At 46.7% G+C, this 23,353-nt stretch overlaps 1 protein-coding gene across 1 annotated transcript in view; it reads left to right on the forward strand.

Annotated features, from left to right (window-relative positions):
• Positions 1-23,051, forward strand: part of DDX17 (DEAD-box helicase 17) — a 28,223-nt gene extending 5,172 nt beyond the window's left edge. Inside the window, exons 3-13 of the mRNA XM_026657488.2 lie at positions 9,791-9,890; positions 10,217-10,350; positions 11,792-11,857; positions 12,190-12,331; positions 15,383-15,543; positions 15,628-15,800; positions 16,152-16,262; positions 16,715-16,776; positions 17,173-17,232; positions 21,437-21,676; positions 22,461-23,051. Coding sequence (XP_026513273.1) covers positions 9,791-9,890; positions 10,217-10,350; positions 11,792-11,857; positions 12,190-12,331; positions 15,383-15,543; positions 15,628-15,800; positions 16,152-16,262; positions 16,715-16,776; positions 17,173-17,232; positions 21,437-21,676; positions 22,461-22,963 — 1,752 coding nt within the window. The 3' untranslated portion in view covers positions 22,964-23,051. The remainder of the gene's footprint in view (positions 1-9,790; positions 9,891-10,216; positions 10,351-11,791; positions 11,858-12,189; positions 12,332-15,382; positions 15,544-15,627; positions 15,801-16,151; positions 16,263-16,714; positions 16,777-17,172; positions 17,233-21,436; positions 21,677-22,460) is intronic.
• Positions 23,052-23,353: the final 302 nt, after the last annotated feature.

Raw genomic sequence — 23,353 nt, forward strand, 5'->3', positions numbered from 1 at the left:
GGCTAACCCCTGTAAGTTTCCTTCTCCTGTCCTTTCTGTTTTCAGTGCACCAGAGAATCTTTAAAAGTGGGAAAACTGGGGATATGCAGACTATATTCTGATTGTATTTCCCTGTATTGTTTTGTATATACACTCTGCAGAAAAGTATTTCAAGTGCTTGCTCATGTCCATTCCAATGTAGGTGTGTGCTCGCCCCAAGCACCGCCACTGGAAAATTCTTCTCTTGGTGGTATCTGTTGGGTAACACCCCCCCCCCCCCCCCCCCCCGTAGACCAGCCCTTAGATTAGCAAACCCTGCTCAGCGGAACTAGTCCTTCCTGGCACCGGGGAGCGCCTTGTGCTTCGTGCCACAAACTGAAGCCTGTCAGTGACCCCCATTCCAGCTGCCTTAAGTGCCTGGGGGAAGCTCACATGTGGGAGCACTTCAGAATCTGCAGACACTTCAAGGCCTGCACCAAAAAAGAAACGGACACCAGGCTTAGATTCCTCCTTGGAGACAGCACTTTGCCCTCCTTCAGAGCCTAGTCACTCGGACTTGGCCCCGAGTACTTCAGCCTCGATAAGAAGCGCCCTGGCTTCTGTTAGGAAGACTCAGCGCCATTCCACACTTCAGGCGCTGAAAAAGGAGGCTTCTGCTTCTCGGGATTCCCAGCACCATCCATCATCCTAGGTGCCAAAGAAGATTCCTTGCCAGAGTGACTTTCTGCATCGTTCTCCATCGCCAGTGCTGAGAGAGAAACCGAAGACGATGGACAGGGTGCGATCCCTAACTCCAAAGTCCACGAGACAAAGAGACGCTAACAGGGTGCGACCCATGCTGGGCCACTCTGAGACCCCTGCAACTTGCCTGATGCTGTTGACTTTGGCCCCAGAATGGACACCTTTGAGGCTGGCACTGGTGGATTCTCCGCCATACAAGAGCCATCAGAGCTCTGCTGCCCTTGCAATACCATCTGTGCCAGAGGTGTTCGAGGCCGCAAGACATTTACTATCTCTCCTGGTACCACCATCCCCTGCCGTATGGGAGATGTCAGTGGCGGCAAGAGCTCCCATGGCACTAAGGCCCCAGGTGCCGTCATAAGGGAAACCAGTCATCCTGGGGCAGCCCCCGTCTCCTCCCTCCTGGCACTGTTTGCCGGTAGCAGTCGGCACCACTCCACTCTGGTTGCCTGGAAGGGAATCCTTGGAGGCGGAGTCATACGTCTCCTGCAGAAGCCGGCACCAACACTCTAGCCAACATCACCCAATGGCAGACATGGGCGAGGGCATCCCTCTGCGGTTTGGCAACTAGCACAGTGGCAAATGGAACCCCTGGGTTTTTCCTCCAGTCTAGGGTTCATAGTCCATAAGGTCTTACTCCATTGTATTGGAATCTAGAGCACCCCCAGTGCCCTCCTAGGAGCAGGACCCAGATCTCGGTACCGAGCCTGGGGCTGAATATCAAGACCTGGCACCATGAGACCCGTCCTGTGCTGAGAGCAAGGAGCAGTGCCCCCTGTATGTGCAGGTTTTCTCTTCCTCCTCTCCAAATGAGGCAGTGATGGGACTGGACATTGTGTCCTCTCAGGTTGATTACAGGGCGCATAAGTAGCTCCTCAAAAGAGTAGCACAAAACCTGTGGATCCAGGTAGAGGAGATAAAGGAGTCCTCACATGCTCTGGTGGATATTCTAGCTGCATCGGGCCCCTCAAGAGTGACTTTGCCCTTCAATGAAGCTACTATGGACCCCATCCAGGTCTTATGGCAGACCACAACATCCCTTCAGCTGATGGCAAAAAAGGTGGAGAAAAAGTACTTTTTTCCAGCTAAAGAGGTACGCTCATCCACTACCAGGCTCATTGGTATAGTATCAGCAGCCAACGAGCAGGAGTGACAGGGTCAGCAAGGTCCAAGGCCAAGGATGCCAAAACTAGACCTTTTTGACAGAAAGGTCTATTCAGCTGGCAGCCTCCAGCTCAGCAAGTGCTCCTGAGCAATTGTGATTTTAATTCCTGGGACTGTGTGGCAAAATGTAAAGAATTATTACTGTAGGAGTCCAGATGCGAATTTGCAGCCCTAGTTGAGGGAAGATTAGTGGCAAGGGTGTCCTTGCAGGACGTCTTGGATGCGCAGACTCTGCAGCCTGATCCATGGTCTCAGTGGTGGCAATGTGGAGAAGCTCCTGGCTTCACTCCTTGGGCCCACCCCATGAGATGGAGCAGACATTGCAGGACCTTCCTTTCCAGGGTACATCGTTCTTTTTGGAGCGGGCAGACTCCAAACTGCACAGCCTGAAGGACATGAGAGCCACGCTGAAGTCCCTAGGGCTGTGTACACCAGCTCCCTCTAGGAAATACTTCAAGCCCCAACCAGCTACTGGTTTCTTTCAGGCACCTGCCCGGTCAGACTATAGTAAGAGGGAGGAGCAGGGGCTATAGGAGAAGACCTCCGCCCCAGTCTTCGTTTGGGGGGTGGGGCGTGACACCTGGCAGGATCTAAGCAGGCCTTTTGATAGGACACTTTGGGACGACGTACCGGGAAAATTTGTGGAGCCAGTTTCCTAATTTTTTTGTGAACCGATTATCCCACTTCTATCAGGCGTGGGCCTGTGTTACTTTGGATCTCAGGGTGCTATGCACAATAGCACTGGGACACACCCTTCAGTTCAGTTCCCCTCCTTCCAACCCCCTCTCCCTGTTCCTCTTCAGGGACCCTTCTCACAAACAACTTCTAGCCCAAGAGGTGCAGTCGCTCCTAAGGGTGAGAGCAGTGGAGGAGGTTCCACAGGAGTTAAGGGGCTGGGGGCTCTACTCCATTATTTCCTAATCCCAACAGCCAGCGGCAGTCTCAGACCAATTCTGGACCGGTGAAACCACAACAGATCTATGAAAAAGCTCAAGTTCCCCATGGTTTCCTTGGCCTCCATCATCCTCTCCCTGGATCCAGGGCATTGATACGCCGCCCTCGATTTGAAGGATGCTTTCTTTTCTATTTCAATCTTTCAGGGACACAGAAGGTTCCTCAGATTTATTGTGAATCATGTGCCCCTGTTCAGCCTATCAGTGGCCCCTCAGATGTTCATGAAGTGCATGGCAGTTATGGCTGCCTTCCTGAGGAGACAAGGGGTTCAGGTCTACCCTTACCTCGGTGACTGGCTGATCAAAGATCAGACTTTGCCCAGGTGGAATCCAATATAAAGTTAATACAGTCAACATTCCAGGACTTAAGTCTGCTAATAAATGTGCAGAAGTCTACTCTCTCCCTGGTTCAAAGAATAGAATTCATCGGGGCGATCCTCAACTTGGTCCCAGCCAAAGCCTTCCTCCTGGAAGCTCGATTCCCAGCAATAGGGATGCTTATCGAGAACCTCCGAAATCACCACAGCACCTCTTCAGGCGTGGTTGGCATCTATATACTCAATGGGCCAACACCACGTAGACACGGCCATCACACTTCCCTCATCAGTGATCACCTCCCTTCTTTGGTGGTTGGACCCACTGGCAATGTTTGCAGGAATCCCATTGTCAGGATCCCAACCATCAGTGTCTCTCATAGCAGATGCTTCTCGAATGGGCTCGGGAGCTCACTTAGGGTCCCTCAGAACCTCTGGTCTCCAGAAAAGCTCTCGCTACACGTTGTCAGGGAACTTTTGCCTGGGCTGCCAAGCGTTCCAACCCCACATGGCGGGCAAGTACATGTGAGTTCTCACAAACAACACAACGGTGATGTTCTATATCAACAGGCAGGGTGGTGCACGCTCCTCTCACCTGTGCCAAGAAGCACTTTGCTTGTGGGAATTCTGCATCGCCCACTCAATCCACCTCGAAGCCTATCTCCCGGGGTCGCAGAACAAGTTAGCGGACTACCACAGCTGATCTTTCTCCAGCCATCACAAGCGGTCCATCCATCCAGATGTTGTGAAAGGCGTTTTCCAGAAGTGGGGAGACTCCCCAGATCTGTTCATGATGAAGCACAACAGGAAGTGTCTCCAGTTCTGCTCCTTCATGGTTCACAGTCCGCGGTTACTCGCAGATGCCTCTCTTCTCCCTTGGATGGGCTATCTTTTCTACACATTCCCTCCCATTCCTCTCATACACGAGGCCTTGCTGAGGGTCAGAAGGGACGAAGCGTATCTCATCCTGGCTTGGCCATGTCTGCACTGGTTCACCACGCTCCTAGACCTTTTGGTAGAAACGCCAATCCGTCTGCCACCGTTTCCAGACCTGATCTTCCAGGACCATGGGCGTCTACGTCATCCAAACCTCGAGTCCCTTTGTCTCATGGTCTGGAAGCTCTATGGCTGAACCTCACAGAGCTAGCATGCTGAGGGCTGGTTTGCAAGATGCTTTTAGGGAGCAGAAAATCCTGCACTAGAGCCACTTACCTGGCAGAGTGGAAAAGATTCTCGATCTGGTCTACGAAGAAAGGTGCTACACCTACACAGTTAACTCTACATTCATTCTAGATTACTTGCTGCACTTGAAACAGGAAGGCCTAACCGTGTCATCTATTAGGGTCCATCTAGCTGCATTCTTGGCCTTTCACCCATGTTCCGTTTTCTCAAACTCCATTTGCAGTTGGTTTCTTAAGGGCCTTGAGAAATTGTATTTCCATGTATGGCAACCAATCCCTCCCTAGGATCTCAACTTGGTGTTGGCAAGGCTAACAGAACCTCCGTTTGAACCGTTGGCAACATGCTCTCTGCTGTACCTGTTCTGGAAGGTGGCCTTCCTGGTGGACATTACTTCAGAACCACCCCATACGATACTCTTCAAGGACAAGGTCCAGTTGTGTCTGCATCCGGCCTTCCTCCCTAAGGTGTTTTCACAATTCCATAGTAACTGGGATATCTTCCTACTGGTCTCCGAAGCCTCATGCCAACAGGGAGGAACCAGAGGCTCCACTTGCTGGACATCAGACGTGCACTAGCCTTCAACATAGAAAGGACTATATGATTTTGGAAATCTATTCAGCTATTTGTAGCCATTGTACACAGGATGAAAGATCTTCCAGTCTCAGCCCAGAGAATTTAATCATGGATCACCTCCTGTATTCGTACATGCTACGATGTGGCCCCGCTCCTCCTGAACTGGTGATGTATTCCACAGGGGCCTAAGCATCTTTGGCAGCATTTATGGCTCAAGTTCCTATCCAGGACGTTTGTAGAGTGGCATCGTGGTCGTCAGTTCACACTTTTGTATCTCACTACACCATCACCCAGCAGGCTAGAGATGATACTGGGTTTGTCTGAGTGGTATTACCATCAGCATATTAGCGAGCACACGAAGAAGAAGAAAAAATGGTTACTAGCCTTGCATAACTGTTCTTCGAGATGTGTTGTTCATGTCCATTCCAACTCCCCGCCTGTCCTTCTGTTGGAGTTAGCTAGCAAGAAGGAACTGAAAGGGCTGTGGGTCGGCGGGACCCTTTATACCAGCCTTTTTTATCTGTCCTGTGTGCTTCTGAATTTCCTTTTCCCCATTGTTAAATTGGATTTTAAATACAAGACTTCAATTTAATTATTTTCTAATCCATCATCTCCTTGGTTGACCTGTCTGGTTCTATTAGTGAGGCATATTTGATACCATGATTTATTATTGTGGATAGGAGCTACATTGTTGCAAGCACTACATCAGGAAAGTGTTTGAACAAACTAAACAGTTGAAGGAAAACAAAACACAACAGTTCGTTTGAATCACAGATGCTGCTGCTAATGGATGAGAAATTTAGGAACAGTCCGTTGCCCTTTTCATAATTTATTTTAATCCCATCTTCCTGTTTTTTTCCCTTTAGACCCCCCCCATACAGAAAATAAAAGGAGTATAATAAACTGAATTATCTTTTTAATCACCTTTCTTGACAAATTCCATACACCCTCCATAGGAAATAGTTCTTTTTATGTTCATATAAGTGCTCAGCTGTAGGATGCACACACCTGTGAGCTCAGTCGGAAGATTGAATCAGCAAGGTCCTCATCTTCACACTATGCAGCCTTGTGCCTCAAGCAAGGATAGGTAGGGAGGCACAGATCTGCTGCAGTTCCTTCTCGGACACCTGCAGCTCAAGACAGCAAATGCATGTCCACTGTGTCCTAGAAGCTCTTTCCAGCCTGTATTGTACTTATTTATTTCCTCTTACTTTGCACAAGATTGTGCTTTGGAGGGAGGGGGATTCCACCATCTCGGTTTCCTGGGAACATTTCCTTGGCCTTTCTCTTCAACCTAGTTTCTGAGGTATGCCAAAGGCCCCAGAATTCAAATCCTGCCAGACCTGCAATACATTTTTCCCCCAAAGGCAAAAGGTTTTCTAGCTGTCTTCGGTATCCCAGAGACTCTCACGTCCCATCCAAGTGCAAAGTTTGCACTGGGTTTAAGAAAAGGTTTCACAAAGAAATGTTCTTGAAATCAGGGAGTTTGTGTGCCAGTGTTTTCCCCACAACATTCAGGGTCACACTACTAGAGTAATGGATGGACACCAGGGTGGATGTGTACTATATAAATTGGGGGGTGGCAAAATCCAAGTCTTTGTGCATAGAGTTACTAAAACTATGGAACTGGTGCATTGCCTACCACATAGAGATCTCCACAGGACCATGTGTGGGAGCTCAATAATCTGATCTGCCACAGCAACTGTGAAGCATTGGGCCCCCCATAGTGGATCTCTTTGCAACCCTGACCAGTATGAAATGCCAAATCTTCTGCTCCAAAATGGGATGCAGCTGCAACTCTTTAGGGGAGAACCATTCTAGTCACCTGGTCCTGTGCTGTTCTCTGTGCCTACCCTCCAGCACCACTAATCCCCAGCACTTTAGTCAAATTGAGGCAGGAGCAAGTGATGGTCTTCTTAATAGTACCGTCTTGGCCCAGACAAGTGTGGTACTCGTATCTACTCCACTTTTCTGGAGGAATATCTCAACACTTCCCTCTCAGCTGGGAGCTCCTGACACCCCAACTGTGTTTATCTGAACTTCAAGGCTTGGCTCTCAATGGGTCTCAAATTTTAGAATGGGACTGTGTGGTTTAGGTCCAGGCTGTACTTTTGAATAGTAGGAAGCCTTCCACATGTAAGACATACCTGCAGAAGTGGAAACGCTTCCTTTCCTGGTGTTCCTGTCACTCCATATCCATTTCTGAAACTACTCTCTCACGGATCCTTGGTTGCCTGTTAGAAATTACCATCTTTTTCCTGAGTTTTCTTTCAGGGTGCACCTAGCAGCTACTATGGCCTTCCATTTGCCTGTTGAAAGATTGATTTTTTTTTTTTTCTTTTTTTTGGTTTGTTTTTGCTCACCCTACTGTGGCCAGATTCTTTAAGGATCTGTCCAACTTTTCCTCATATCTGGAACTCCACACCTCCTGAGGACCTTAACTTGGTCCTCAGTGCTTTAAACTCTCCTTTCCAACCTATGGCCACCTGCTCATTCCTTCATCTCTCCGTCAAGACCTCATTCCTGGTAACTTTTGTCTCAGCTGGAAGCTGATCTGCCATACACTGCCTTCTGTTGTCACAGGGTCATGTTATGTCCTCATCTTCATTTCCTGCTGAAGGTCAGGATATCAATCTACCAGTATTTTCCCCAAACCTCACCCCTTGAGGGAAGAGGCTTGCCACCATACGTTTAGATGTTTTGAGGCCCCTCATCATCTATCTGGACAGGACTAGATCCTTTAGAATGTCCCCATGACTGCTAGTAACCTCTGAAAGAATGAAAGGACAGTCTGTTGCCACTCAGTCTATTAAAGTGAGTTTCAGGTTATATCATCGCTTGCTCTGAGGCTTCCAGGGTACAATTCCCACCTCCAGCTTACAGCCCGCTCCATCAGGGCTCAGTCTGCTTCTTTTGCCCTTCTCAACGACCTTCCTATCATAAAAATTTGCAGGGCTGCAACCTGATCCTCAGTTCACATGTTCTCCAAATGTTATGCTATCCTACCTGTGTCCAAGATGAATGCGTCCTTTGGCTACACAGTTCTCCAAACTGTCCTGGATCCACCTCCTCAGCACCCACTTCTTTGTTGAGTTACTGCTTGTGAACCTCCTGTGGTGGAGCACCCATAGGGATATATACTTGAAGGAGGAGAAGTTACTTACCTTTCAGTAACTTGAGTTCCTTGAGATGTTTTGTTCCTGTGGGTACTCTACCTCTTGCCCTCCTTCTGCTCTGCTGTGGAGTCTTTGGGTATGTCTACGCTACCCGCCAGATCAGCGGACAGTGATCGATCTGGCGGGCAGCGGTTTATCGCGTCTAGTCTGGACGCTATAAATCGACCCCCGAGCGCTCTCCCGTTGACTCCTGTACTCCAACGCCTCGAGAGGCGCAGGCAGAGTCGACGGGGGAGTGGCAGCAGTCGACTCACCGCGGTGAAGACACCGCGGTAAGTCAATCTAAGTATGTCAACTTCAGCTACGTTATTCATATAGCTGAAGTTGTGTAACTTTGATCCCCCCTTCCGCCTCCCCACCCCCCAAGTGTAGACCAGGGCTTTGGCTCTGTAGTTGAGAAGGACCTGGAGCGTCAGCAAATCTAAGGGTATGTCTACACTACGGGATTAATCCGAATTTAGATAATTCGAATTTGGGAAACAGGTTGTATAAATTCGATTGTGCGCGGCCACACTAAGCACATTAATTCGGTTTTTAACCACATTAATTCGGTGGTGTGCGGCCACACTAACCCTAATTCGAATTAACAAAATCGATTTTGGCTCTACTCCGCTCGTCGAGGTGGAGTACAGAAATCGATTTTAAGTGCCCTTTAATTCGAATTAACTGGCTCTGTAGTGTGGACGGGTGAAGGGTTAATTCGGATTAACGCAGCTAAATCCGAATTAAAGTCGTAGTGTAGACCAGGCCTATGTCTCCATATACATCCTCGCTTGGGAGTAAGAGACTTCGTAGTGCGTAGTTGATTCACATAGCCAGTCAAGCACGTGGGGGTGCATGCATCCTACAATGATGCATCCCTGGGGACAAAACATCTTGAACTCAAGTTACTGAAAGATAAGTAGTCTTTCCTTAATTGCCTTATTTACACAATGCAAAGGGATATCAACTTTAACTCATTTAAAAAACAACGAATTTCATTAGTTGCAAGTACTGCACTGCACTTGAATGCCCCCGTTAATTTTTGTTTTACAATCCCATGTTTGTATTTTCAGAATGTTTGTTTTTCCTCTCCTCTGTGTCTATGTGAAGGAGTCTCACAAATGGGAAAGTAACCATAGGTTTAATCCAAAACATACATTAGTGGGAGTCTTTCCATTGAGTTCCCTAGGTTTTGGATTAGGCCCTGTACTGGGCGAACAGTGAAACTGACTTTGTGCAAAGTGCTGTCAAATGTGCAAAGTAAACTGGAAAGGTAGAGAAATATTTTTCCTGATCCTTCAGTTAAGCTAACTTGGGATGTTACTTATTTTTTGCTATAAGTACAAATGTTTCAGAAAATGTTGTCAGTATCCCACTTAAAAAATATTTGGGCCTTAATTTATCGTTGCTATGTTTCTGAGTAATGTTTTCCACAAGAAAGGAAATGTTAGTTCACAAGTGGTTCTGAGCAGCAGTTCTGGGTCAGGGCTGCTACCGCATGGAGCTCCCATTTAATTGCATTGGAAAGAGAGGGACCACCCTGCTTCATGCTCCATCCTTAGTGAGCAGAAATCTATTTTGCTTCCTTACACAGATCTCTCAACCAGGCTGTCAGCTAAAGCAATTGTGGAATTTATTAATAGTTGACATCAGAAACATGTATTAAATTGCTGCTGACAACCTGGAATTTTATGTTTTGTTTTTTTTTCCTCCTCCACCTAAATAGTATGAAGTTGAAGAACTGCGACGAAAGAAAGAGATTACAGTTAGGGGGACAGATGCCTGCCCCAAACCTGTGTTTGCCTTCCACCATGCTAACTTCCCACGTGAGTATTCTGTCATTCAAGATGCTGATCAGCTTTGTTGTTGGGGTAAAGGAGGAGTGCTGGGATAACACCTTTCTGATCAGACCTATTTGGTTCTAGAAAGACTTCATCAGATCTAGTGTAGCTTTAGAGATATTAATCAGAAAAGTAAACCTTTGAGAATCTCAGATATGACAAGCTGGAGGATTCCTTAAAGTGAGAAACTTTAAATTGCTCCCAAACTGGGTTCTGTAGGAAAATTTCCCCAGCACTTCTTTCTTCAAACTGATGGCTTTTACTCAGACGTACATAGTTTTGTGTTCTTCACTTTTTTGTTTAACTTGCAGAGTATGTAATGGATGTCTTGATCGATCAGAATTTCACAGAACCCACTCCAATTCAGTGCCAGGGCTTCCCATTGGCCCTCAGTGGCAGAGACATGGTGGGCATCGCTCAGACAGGCTCCGGGAAGACCTTGGCAGTACGTGTTTGTGACCATTTCCTCTTAATTGCTTTGTATGAGTTTCTTCTTGCTTTGCATCTCTTGGTTGGTCATTCAGACATGTGCAAAGGGAGAGTTATAGCATTTTGCAACATGTTCGGTCTGTGTTGTAAGTGGGATAGTTAAGTAGTAATGAGCACGTGGTTTGTTTTGTGTGCCTGATCTTGTCTGTCTTCTACTTGGGTGACCCACAGCCAATGTTTCAATTTTTTAGAGGGGAGCATATGTTTGATTTTTTTTAAATGGACCTCACTTACTGGTTGACTTAGTTACACATTTTAAAATCACACAGGATAATACAGGCTCGTACTTCCCACCGACATAGGCAGGAGTTGTAGGCAGTGTTCCCTCTAATTTTTCCACATCACCTCCATATTGGTGCACATAACAAAATTAATGTGGTGGGGGTGGGGCCAAAGGGTTCCGCGTGTGGGATGGGGATGGGGCAGAGGGGGGGCTCCGTGGTGGGGCCAGGGACAAGGGGTTTGAGGCTGTGACAGGGAGAGAGGACTCTGCCCAGCTCTCTCTCCCCACAGCAGCACCTGCACTGGGGAGGAGAGGTGCCTCTCACATGGCCCCGTCAGGTCTGGGCTGGGGCCAGGGGAGGGGCACCCCTCCTCTGGACTCAGCCCAGCCTGGCCCGGAGCTGCCGCGGCCGTGGGAGAGGCGCCCCAGCCCAGCCTGGCCCGGAGCTGCCGCTGCCGTGGGAGGAGGCGCCCCAGCCCAGCCTGGCCCGGAGCTGCCGCGGCCGTGGGAGAGGCGCCCCAGCCCAGCCTGGCCCGGAGCTGCTGGGACTGTGGGACAGGCGCCCCTCCCCCCGCTGCAGCCCAGAGTGCACTCAGCGCTCGCTACGCATTAGATGACTCCCTGGCTATTGCCTGGGGGAGCACGTTGAGCCGCCGTGCTGGGCATAATGGCAAAGAGACGCTCTTCCCGTTTCGTGCACGGCGCGTCTGAGTCGCCTTGCTGCCAGTATACCAGAGCCTTGGTGTGAGTGGGGCTCTACGGCAGCTCCGGGCCAGGCTGGGTTGGGGCCGCGGGAGAGACGCTCTCCCCTGGCCGCAACAGGTCTGTAGCTGGGTTGGGTTGCGTCTGGGGTTGGGGGAGAGGAATCTCCTCCTCTCCCCCTCCCCCCCCTGCAGCCCTGAGCACCTGCACAGAGCTTAATAGGCCGTGCAGCTTAGAGAGAACTTAGGTTGTAGGTGCTCATTAATTCAGAAAGTCAGGCAGTCTTTTATTATGTATCTAAATGTAGACATCCAAGTTTGAAAGATTTATTTTGCAGCCACTAAAGCTTGTGGTACTTGCCACTGCTTGAGGAAGGATGTTAAGCTAAATTCCCCATTACCAGGATCCAATATGATGATCATTGGCATGATCTAATATGGAACACCTGTCTCTTAATTTTCTTCTATTTCAGTACTTGCTGCCTGCAATTGTTCACATTAACCACCAGCCATACTTGGAGAGGGGAGACGGTCCAATTGTAAGTGCTCCTCAATTTTTTTCCTTTTTACATGTATAATATGCAGTTAACAGAAATGTGTAGATGAATTTTGCACCGCAATGCCATAAAGAGGAAGTAGAGAACTGCTCATTGTAGCAGTGTGGGTAGCACGTTCCGTGTATCAAAAGCCCAGTGATAATTATCAGCGTGTACTAGAGCCGCTATTAGTTGTTTTTTAGGTAATTGAATGCTGACAATCTAGTCAATTCTGCCTCTGATATCTGAGCAGAGATAATTAATTATCTTAGCTTGAGACAGTGTTCTCCACTCAGCTATCCTGGATGTTTTTTTTTTTTTTTTTCCTCCCGTAGTGTTTGGTTCTAGCTCCTACCCGAGAGCTGGCCCAGCAAGTCCAGCAGGTGGCTGATGATTATGGCAAATGCTCAAGACTTAAGAGTACCTGCATATATGGAGGAGCACCCAAAGGTCCCCAAATCCGAGACCTGGAGAGAGGTAATGGCATTCTTGTGTGTTTACAAATTCACTGTTGCAGGAACTGTGCTTAAGGTAGCAGGAAAATATGATATTGTAAAATTATAGTAAGAAGTAGTGGTGTGGTGTTTTGGTTTTTTTTTTTTTTAAAGCCTGTTTGGGAAGGTGCTAAGCATGATCACAGCCCTATCTACTGCTACAATTCACGGCAATGGTACCTCCAGTCAGAGTGGTGGTGTGCATACAACAGTACCAGTCATCCATATTTGTCTTGTAACTTATTTAGATGGCTGTTTTTCCTCCTCTTTTCTCTGTGCATCCTCCCCATATGACCATCTTTACAGTTGCCAACTTTCTAATTGCTCAAAATGGAACACCCCGCCCCTTCCCTGAGGCCCACACCGCTACCCCACCCCTTCCCCGAGGCCCTGCCCCGCTCACTACATTCCCCCTCCCTCGGCTTACTCTTCCCCACCCTCACTCACTTTCATGGGGCGGGGGGTTGGGGAGGAGTGTGGGTTCTGCGGATGAGGGGTTTGGGGTGCAGGGAGGGAGTTGGGGGGTGGGGCAGAGGGGTTCAGGGTGTGGGAGGGAGCTTTGGGCTGGGGCAGGTGGTTGGGGTGCGGGCTCCATCTGGGGGTGCGGGCTCTGGGATTGGGCTGGGGATGAGGGGTTCAGGATGCGAGAGGGGGCTGCAGGTTGAGGGAGGGGATTGGAGTGCAGGGCGGTGAGGGCTCCATCTGGGGGTGCAGGCTCTGGAGTGGGGGTGGGGATGAGAGGTTTGGTGTGCAGGGGGTGAGGGCTCCATCTGGGGGTTCAGGCTCTGAGGTGGGACTGGGGATGAAGGGTTCAGGTTGCAGGAGGGGGCTCCATGCTGGGAGGCGGGGCAGAGGGGTTCAGGGTGTGGGAGGGGGCTCTGGGCAAGGGCTTGGGTGTAAGAGGGGGTGAGGGCTCTGTCTGGGGGTATGGACTCGGGGGTGGGGCCGGGGATGAGGGGTTTGGGGTGCAGGAGGGGGCTCCGGGTTGGGGCGTGGGCTTGCCTCCGGCGGCTCCTGGTCAGTGGTGCAACAAGGCTAGGACAGGCTTCCTCCTGCCTGTCCTGACTCCGCGCTGCGCCCCGGAAGCGGCCAGCAGGTCCGGCTCTTAGGCAGAGGCGTGGCAGGTGGCTCTGCACCCTGCTCTCATCCTCAGGCACCTCCCCCACAGCTCCCATTGGCCACGGTTCCCAGCCAATGGGAGCGCGGGGCTGCAGCAGTGCGTGGAGCCCTGTGGTGGCCGCCCCCCCCCCCCCCCCCCGGCCTAAGAGCCAGACCTGCTGGCCGCTTCCAGGGTGCAGCGTGGAGCCAGGACAGGTAGGGACTAGCCTGCCGTAGACCTGCCGCTCCGCCAACCGTACTTTTAAGCGCCCAGCCAGCGGTGTTGACCAGAGCCACCAGGGTCCCTTTTTGACCGGGTGTTCTGGTCGAAAACCGGACACCTGGTCACCCTAAGTGTCCCCTTCTCCCTGTTTGTTGGGAAGACACCACATTTATTGACTGTGGGTCAAGGTTTAGGACTGACTGACTCCCTCAGGTTGAACTCCAAGCATTCTGCCTCCAAAGTTGTATAAACGGTCAACCTCAATTTCTTAGTATATAGCAGAACTTTCTAAAAAAAAAAACCTACAAGTTTCCTTCAGACTCTCTTGTTCTCAGAGGCTTGCCTTCCTAAACTGTATCTTCAGTTGGAGTGGGGGAGAACTGGCATAATTTCTGGAGTGTGATTTACACTAGAAAATTACGTTGGCATGACTGTCGTTCAGGGGTGTGAAAAATCCACACCTCTGAACAACATAGTTAAGCTGACCTAAGTCCCTGTGTTGACCTAGCACTGTCTAAAGAAGAATTCTTCCGTCAACCTGCCTACTGCCTCTCGGGGAGGTGTATTATCTACGCCATTGGGAGAACGCTTGCCATCAGTGTACGTTTTGCCTACACTGAAAATATTAGTATTTTTTCCTCCAGCTTTGGAAGCTGCTGTTCTTGGAATTTGGTCTGAAGTCCTGGCCTAGAACTAAAAGATTTGGTCTGCCACCAGCAGCTAGGGAGACTGTTGGATATGGAGTTTCTCAGAGAGGAAAATTCTCCCTTCCTCAGTCTCTAAACTGCTCACTGGACAGCTCCATGAGTTTGGAGGGCTTAACTGTGAGATGCAAGTGGAAATAATGTCTCCTTTTTAGGAACATAAGAATTGTCATACTTGACCATTAGTCTGTTTAGGCTTATATCTCGAATAGTAGCAGATGCTACAGAGGAAAACAGATGTCTATCTTCCATAATAATTGCCTAATTTAAATGATATTGTACATCATTTCCTCTTTCTGTATACAAAGCCTTCTGAGCAAATGAAAGGTTGAGCTATCTAGTAGCTGTTGAATAGGGTGTGGCTTCCTGTGTTACTACAAAGGGGCTGATTAGATACAGTATTGCAGTGGTTCTCAAACGTTTATAGTGGTGACCCCTTTCACACAGCAAGCCTCTGAGTGCCACCCCCTTATAAATTAAAAACACTTTTTTTTTTTTTTTTTTTTTTTTTTTAACACTATTATAAATGCTGGAGGTGAAGCGGGGTTTGGGGTGGAGGCTGACAGCTCGTGACCCCCCAGATCATAACCTCGTGACTCCCAGTTTGAGAACCCCTGCAGTATGGGAAACTTAGCTGGGACTTAAACTTTTATTCCTCTACAAAGTGAGCTCTCTAGAGTTAATAGCTTTGGATGAGGGGGATTCAACTGGACTGGAAGCATAGGTTAATTTTACCTTTTCTGCTGTTGTTGAGTCTTTACATTTCCTCTTCCATGTAATTTCTTGGAGGAGGCTGTCTGCTCCTGGACTGTATTCAAGGTTCTAATGGTAGTGTAACAGTAACTTCAGAATGGTTAATAAAATGATTAAGGATGCCTAGAGTTCCTAGTAAAATAGTAGTGGCTCAGTCTTGGGCACACATATAAGGGAAGTGTTATAACAAATTTACTGTCAAAAGTGGTTTATTATGACTGTAGAAATGTAAGCCCATCCCTCTTGTATGTTGAAGGCGTTGAGATCTGCATTGCCACACCTGGCCGCTTGATTGACTTCCTGGAGGCAGGAAAGACCAATCTTCGCCGATGTACGTACCTTGTGCTGGATGAAGCGGATAGGATGTTGGATATGGGCTTTGAACCCCAAATTCGTAAAATTGTTGACCAGATAAGGGTACGTGAACCTCTGATTTATAGTTTCCTTCAAATTTCCACTCAAAATATATCATCCAAATAACGTCTTTTCCCTTTCTTTTAGCCTGACCGGCAAACTCTGATGTGGAGTGCCACTTGGCCAAAGGAAGTGCGCCAGCTTGCTGAGGATTTTCTGCGTGACTATGTTCAAATCAACGTGGGCAACCTGGAGCTGAGTGCTAACCACAACATCCTGCAAATAGTGGATGTATGCATGGAGAGCGAGAAGGACCATAAGTAGGCTGTTGTTCTGCTATCCCAATTTTTTGAGCAGGAGAGGAGGAGGGAGGCTTAAAAACTTCATTGCACAGGAGTATTTTTAAAAATAATCAGTCCCCTGCAGTTACTTGCAATCATGTCATTTTTCACTACTGAAACTTACTAACCAATATAATCCCATAGTCATCTAGTTGCTTGTAGCTGTTCGCTAATGTTATTAAATACTAAGATAATTTAACTCTTCATAAATAGTACTGAACCAGTTTTCTCTTAAGTGGTTGCTTATTACAGGCATTCTCTCAAAATAATAAGTTGAAAGTTCTCTCCTGTGTTCTTGTGAATACATCTTAGCTCTTCCTTTTGTTTTAGACTAATTCAACTGATGGAAGAAATCATGGCTGAGAAAGAGAACAAAACTATCATATTTGTTGAGACAAAAAGACGATGTGATGACCTCACTCGAAGAATGCGCAGGGATGGGTGAGTATCTTGTTTACAGTTATTTCCCATTAGGAATCCCTAAACTGTAGTGTGGGGAGGAGGAGGAGGAAATGCTTATGTTGCTAGTTTTGGAAGTGGTCTTTCCCTTCAGCCCCTTAGCCAGATGCAGTGCTGGGGCTCCTGGAAGGTTCCATCGCATTGAAGCACTATATAAGAGGGACAGCGTGCTGGCCTTCTTGGGACATACTGAATGCTGCAATGTGTATGAGACTGCCAAAGCAAAGGGATTTTCAGTATAATGGTGACGATTGGATTAAGCACTAGTTATTAGTACCTGTAAGAATGATAGGTGCTTTCAGCCTCTACAGAAACAAAGGAGGGGAAGAATGCATGAGTATTTCTTAATGATTTTAATCCTTACGTGTTTTCTCTTAACATTAATAAAGCTGCTTGTTACCTCTCTAAAATCATGTGCATCTTCCATTTGGCAGCTGGCCAGCTATGTGTATCCATGGAGACAAGAGTCAGCCAGAAAGAGACTGGGTACTTAACGGTGAGTGCAGTGTCTGGGAGAGCTGGTAACTTGAACTATTGAAGAACTTCTGCTTGGTTTAGGCAAACACGTTTCCCCCTGTGTTTCTGTTTTTCTCTCAGATGCACACACTATCTGTGTTAATTGATTTACCTGTAGGCCTACAATGGTTTTTGTTTAGCCTTTGTACTTGTTAATTTCAGTACTGGGAGGTTGTTGCAGAGAACCACTCCTCTGTGTCTAACCCAAAAGGATTTGACAACTTCCAAGCAGTCTTTGTGTGCGTCCCATGTTTCTCTCTTTAAAAAATTCCCATCCTGTTTGGATTCTGGAAAGGTCATATATAAGTTAAATCCACAGCCTTCAGCATAGTTTGCGACTCCTAGTCTGTTTTCACAGTGGATTCTTGTCTTGCAGAATTCCGTTCTGGAAAGGCTCCTATCCTCATCGCTACAGATGTTGCATCTCGTGGGCTAGGTTTGTACATACAGGCCTCTCTTGCCTGCTGCTCCATATTTTTCTTCTTTGAACTCAAAAATATTTTCTTAAAAAATTCAAAGCGTGATTTTCCCCCACATGTGAAATACCTTTTTTTTAACATTACTCTTTTTTTTTCTTTCATATTCAAAGTCTCTTCCTGCTCCTAATGAACAGGCTTTGGTCTGCAGCAAGGCCTAGGCATGACTAATCGATCGCCAAGAGGGAGAAGAGACGTCCAATTATGCAACCCAATCCTTCCACTGCACCCCTTCCTCCCCACTTCCAGCTTTTTGCGGCTGGATGGCTAGGGCTGGATTGCTCCCAATTTACAGATGGGATCAGATAAAAGTTGAAATAGAGAGTTGTGTGGGAGAGTAGTTCAACATATAATAATTAACAATACATAGGTGATATATACAAATAAATCCCTGCATACACATAATTTCCCCCATCAGATGTGCTCACATCTGGGAAAGCATTGCTCCAGCTTTTCTATTTTCACAAATAGCCTTCCCGGCTCTGTGTTGGTTGTAGGCAGGTTCTATTATATGCCTTCAATATATACTGTCCAAGTGTTGTGTTGGATCAGAATTACATAGATCATTTTCACATCAGTGAAATAAACTTTCTGGATGCATAAGTTAAAACACCCCCTTTTAATAAGTATATTTGTAGTATGAAACCTTTGTGTTTAAACATTAACCTTTCTCCCTTATACATTTGCCCAGAGTAAGTTTAGAAATATTCTAAAGCAATTTGGGTCCGTCTGCATTCTTACACTTCCCAGACGTGGCAAAGACCATTCCTGAGGGCCATATACCAGAGTTAGTGCCTCAGTGGTCTGATCCATTGTGGCAAATCTTAAGTAAAACTATTGCAAGTGATCCATCAAGAAGCACAGAGGGAAATTCTGTGATTACAGAAGAGTGTTAGTTATTTTAAACCGTTTTTTATATCCTGAAAGGGTGGCTGCACTGTGCATCTCAAGGTCATTTAAATGTTGGCAAACTAGTGTGAGACTTGGCAGCCTTCATTCACATAACCTTCACCCCACCCCCACCCCCAAAATTGTCCAACACTTCCTCTAAGAGGTGATCATCTGGACTTCAGTCTCTGCCCTCTAGGGTCATGTCTGGACCTGTGCAGTTAGAACTTGGGCCTGTTGGGAGAAGGGACTGAGGCCGGAAACTAGTTTTTATGAAAGAAAGCTGCTTTCTGTAGCAGTGTTTTTTTAAACAGGCTTGCTATGTGCTGGTAGCTTCTTTGTGCATCTTGCCTAGACATTTAAAACAGCCCCACCCCCAAAAATGCTCCCCCAAAACATCTCAATTGGATACCTCTCGAGAAAACACTCTCCCCCTTCCCCACTTCACCCAAGCTATGGGGGAAAGGTACCATAGTCTGTTTCTTGTTACTAAACAACATCTCTGCTTGTTTTGGGGCCCTGAGTTTGCTACTTTTTAAAATAAAGTCACTTAACTGGCAAACTTCTGGACGACTTCCTCCAAGATCCTGGAAAGTGAAGGCTACTACATAAATAACTTAAAACAGGGGTGCGCGCTTTTTGGCTGAGTCACCAGGGCTTTCCCTCATCCCAATGGAATATTGGTTTCCAAAAAGCTCCTTCCAGGTAAGTTCTGGGTCCCATAATAACTTCTTTGTGATAATCTCCAGGAGAGAGGTCCTCCCTCTGCACTGATTTTTTTTATTTATTTTTTTTTGTTACTCTTCACTCTGTTAAACTAAAAACATTGAATTTATTTTGTTTTGTTTTCTTTAACAGAAGCTTTGATATCAGCTGCAGATCATTCTCAGTGCAGGGTCGGGGGCATATCTGCACTGGTGGTCGAAGCAGCTCTCTAGACGAGCATGTCTGCTAGTTTATATCACTCCTGATTAACAGTCAGAGACTTGATCTGTGCCATAGGGTATTCTGGTTGTCTGACAAAGGTGTGTGTCCCAGGCAGCTGGCCAGATCACTTTTACAATTTGTTCTTGATCTTGCTACAATATCTTCTAAAAGCGCAGGAAGATTGTGACTGTGCACAAATACATTGGAGCATGCTAGACTGGAGAAACCAAATCTTGTACTTGCTCTGATCTTTCTTCAGCCTGATATGTGCACATACAGGACCACCTTTTTAATCTGGAGAACATCCCCTGCCTTTTCTGGCCATCCCCTCTAAAAAATCAAGTCAGCAGTGTCTGTGCTATTAGCTACAATTCCGGGTGCTTTCTGCCAGGAAAGCGCTTCCCTGTATCCACTTGGTAATTCAACTCGCTTTGCTGCTCATGGATGTGCGGAATGGGATTGGCTAAGGATCACGTAGCCTGCTGCTTGTCAGACTCTAGTTAAACTCTGGCTGTGAAGATGTGATTGTGCCTATCATATTTTCCCCTCCCTTACCTTACACTTTTCCCATTAAAATATTCTTTGTTATTGCATCAAGGACCTTAGTTGGAGACTCACGCAGCCCCCTGTGAAATCTGCCTTCTCACTCCCTTTTTGGTGTGATTCAGGACTTTGGAGTCAGCAAAGACTAAGGAGACCCCTTTGCTGTAATAAGAAACAGACATAAAGTCCCCTCTTGCCACTACAAACCCCTTGTTTTTATTTTCTCCCTGTCCCCTCTTTGAAATTGATGAAGTCTGGGCAATAGATGCAGTCTGACCCTTTGGATATAATTTTTGTATCTTCATTTTTTTGACATTCGCCCCTATTAACCCCGGGTGGGGCCAAAAAGCGTTGGAGGACCTGAAATTTTTACCTGAACCCAGGTTCTCCGGCACTTCACAACCAAATGGGGCTACAGAGAAGCATCTAAGCCAGTTCACAGAGCGAGCGTATGTGGGGACTTCTCGCTGCCATGGACCCTTGATGCATGCTCCCCGCGCTCCAGTGGTCCCGTGTCAGAGGGCGGAGTTTTCGAAAGGAGGCCGCCAAAAATAAAAGGCAAAGAGACGGGATCGGCTGCAGCGGTTTCCCACAGGAGGAGGGAGTGTGCATCGGTCTGGTAACAAACAGAGAATGTTTCTCTCTTTTAAAAAAAAAAAAAAATTACAAAAATCTGTGTTTTAACTTGGATATTTTCTGAATATTCTTCTTAAAATGCAGATTTTTTTCATGAACTGTAAGGACATTTTTTATTGTAATACCATTCTATTTTAACATTGCTTATCATAGCAAATATTTCTGCTACTGTAGGTGTTTTAACTAAAACGTTACACTAACATTTACTTAGTTTCTGCCTCATAAATTTACAAAAATCTGATTTCCCAACAGATAATAGTATTAAACACTAGGAGATATCAAAATATTCTATTTTTGCATATGATGCAGCTTTTTTGTCTTTTCGGACACTGTCACCCAGTTCAGTCTAACATTTGAAGTTTTGACTTGGACAATTTTAAATTCTATGACTCAAATTCAAAAGTTTGCCAGCACTGGGCTTAGTAGCATGGTGAAATGTTAGTGCAACGCATTCTCATGATAACTAAGAAGGCAGGTAAAATGTCTTAGTTGTGGTTTGATATATTTTTTTAAAATAATAAGTTGGCAGAATTTGACTACCGTGGTATAATTGGAATGCCTTAAATTCTAGGATAGGGGAAGTCATTCATTATATTTTATAGTCCTTAAAATTCATAGTGAAGTAAAAGCCTTTCATTTTTAATTTTCATGTGCTTGATTGGAAGGTAAGTGATCTCATTGCAGTTAGTCTTTAATAGACTTCTCCCAACAGAGTAAAAGTCCCTGTGGCAGATCTCTCCCTCTTCCACCCCAGCTTGCTGTGTCCACAACAATGGTGGCATTTTTATTTGTTCCAGATTATGTTTCTCTGAAGGAGAGGGGACTAAAGTCCGTTAACAAATTCAGATGATATTGTGTAAAGAACCTCTCACGTGGCACAAAGATGCAACAAGGGAAGGGTGAATTTGAATGGAGAGAACTGCTTTAAGACTTGCCATCAGTTTTCAGGTCATTGGCCTTTGACCCATGCATATGGCTCAAATTTAAACCTTCTACTCTTTTGGGATGAGTCTCTTGTTTTTATTCCATTCAGTTACTAACTTGTTTTTTTCTCTTATTACTGTCACCTGCATTCGTGCTCCCCACCTTTCGTTGGCACGTCCTTCTCTTCCTCTCCCCTTTCCTCCACCTACCCCTTCACTGTGCTTCGCTACCTGGGCACCTCGCAAGATGTGGAAGACGTTAAGTTTGTGATAAACTACGACTATCCGAACAGCTCTGAGGATTATGTGCACCGAATCGGCCGCACTGCCCGTAGCACCAACAAGGGCACTGCCTACACCTTCTTCACGCCGGGGAACCTGAAACAGGCCAGGGAGCTGATCAAAGTGTTGGAGGAAGCCAACCAGGCCATCAATCCAAAACTGATGCAGCTTGTGGACCACAGAGGAGGAGGAAGTGGTGGTGGAGGTAAAGGCAAATGGGAAGGGGTTAGAAAGATGGAATAGGTGCTCCATCTTGAAGGAGGATAGGTGTAAAGAGGCAGAGCAAAACACCTTAATTAAACCATCTCAACATCAGACTGCTGCTGTCTTGCTTATTATATGTAAACTTATAGTAATAAATATTTTATTTACTAATTTTTATTAGTAAAATAATATAAAACCTATTAATTTGGGGCATACATACCCAACTTAGGGTCCTTTTAGCTAACTGAAGGAGGGTGTTCAGTGTTTTAATCATAGCCATAGGATTTATTTCCCCAAACAGTGTCCTGCAGAGAACTGCCTCTGGGTGAATCGGTAAAGTAGTTATATTTCTTGCAGCCATGTCCTGCTTCCCACCTAATCGGACCACAGTCAGTAATCTGATACTCCCCCTTCTTACTGGGTGGAGTGCTGCCTCCCAGCCCACAAGGAAACAAATGAAATTTGACCCAGTCCGTTTTAAGTCAGTGCTATATTTCTTCCAGTGTGTTTCTGTTCTGCTCTCTCTCATATCTTGGGGTAGATCATGATACAGGTTTTGAATTTGGTATCCACAGCTTGGATAAAAAGAGGGTCCATGGCAAAGTTGTGCAGGAATATTTTGCGACCCAGTCAATTGAAAATGTTATGGCTTCTGGCCCTATTGTCATGGAACTGTTGACTTTAGTGGTGAGGGAGTAATTAAAACTATTGTGAGAATTCAGTGCTTTACATACCTTCTTATGTGAGTTATCCACAGTACTGAACCCCACTGTATTCACTACCAGGAGGTCGTTCTCGTTACCGTACTGCTGCCAGTTCAGCCAACAATCCTAACCTGATGTACCAGGATGAGTGTGAACGGAGGCTCCGGGGAGTAAAAGATGGCCGGAGAGACCGTGACCGTGGCGACAGTTTTGCCAATGGAGCCAACAAAACCTATGGCAGTGCTTATGGAAGTCCGAATTCCGCCTTTGGGGCGCAGCAGAGCCAATATGGCTATGCCCAAGGGAGCTATGGAGCAGCTGCCTATGGCACAAGTGGTTATGGCACTGCAGAATACAATGCTAGTGGCTATGCTGCCGCTAGCACTGCCACCGCTGGGAGAACCGCTCAAACCGCCACCCAACCGCAGTATGCAGGGATAGCTCGGTCAGGCCAGCAGCCTCAGCCTCTCATGTCACAACAATTTCCTCAGCCTCCGGCCACTAACATGATAGGCTATATGGGACAGACTGCCACATACCAGTATCCACCACCTCCCCCACCCCCTCCTCCTTCACGCAAATGAGACCACTTGGCTGCTGGTGACCAGTCTAGACCTCTTGCATTTAAAGGAACTTTTCTTTCTTTCTTTTTTTCCCCACTGTGTTGTCTTTCTCATGCAGGTTAGATTTAGCATTCATCATCCCAATTCCTCCTTCCCACCAAAAATGGACCCCCAGTCCACAATTACTTATCTTGTGGGTTTTTAACTATATATACACATATATATATATATATATACACACACAACCACAATTGACTGGAATTTTATTTTTGATTTTTTTTTTCTCTTGCATGTTGAGGAGATTGGGGCAACTTTTTTTTATTTTCTCTTAAAATAGGTATAAGGCAGATAGGTCCCAGCCCAATCCTTTTGGTGAGGTTCGTGTGTGAAAACTTACTGCAGAGCTGAGAA

Source organism: Terrapene carolina, unplaced genomic scaffold (genome assembly GCF_002925995.2).
Source record: "Terrapene carolina triunguis isolate 2854851 unplaced genomic scaffold, T_m_triunguis-2.0 Scaffold247, whole genome shotgun sequence".
NCBI lineage: Eukaryota > Metazoa > Chordata > Testudines > Emydidae > Terrapene > Terrapene triunguis.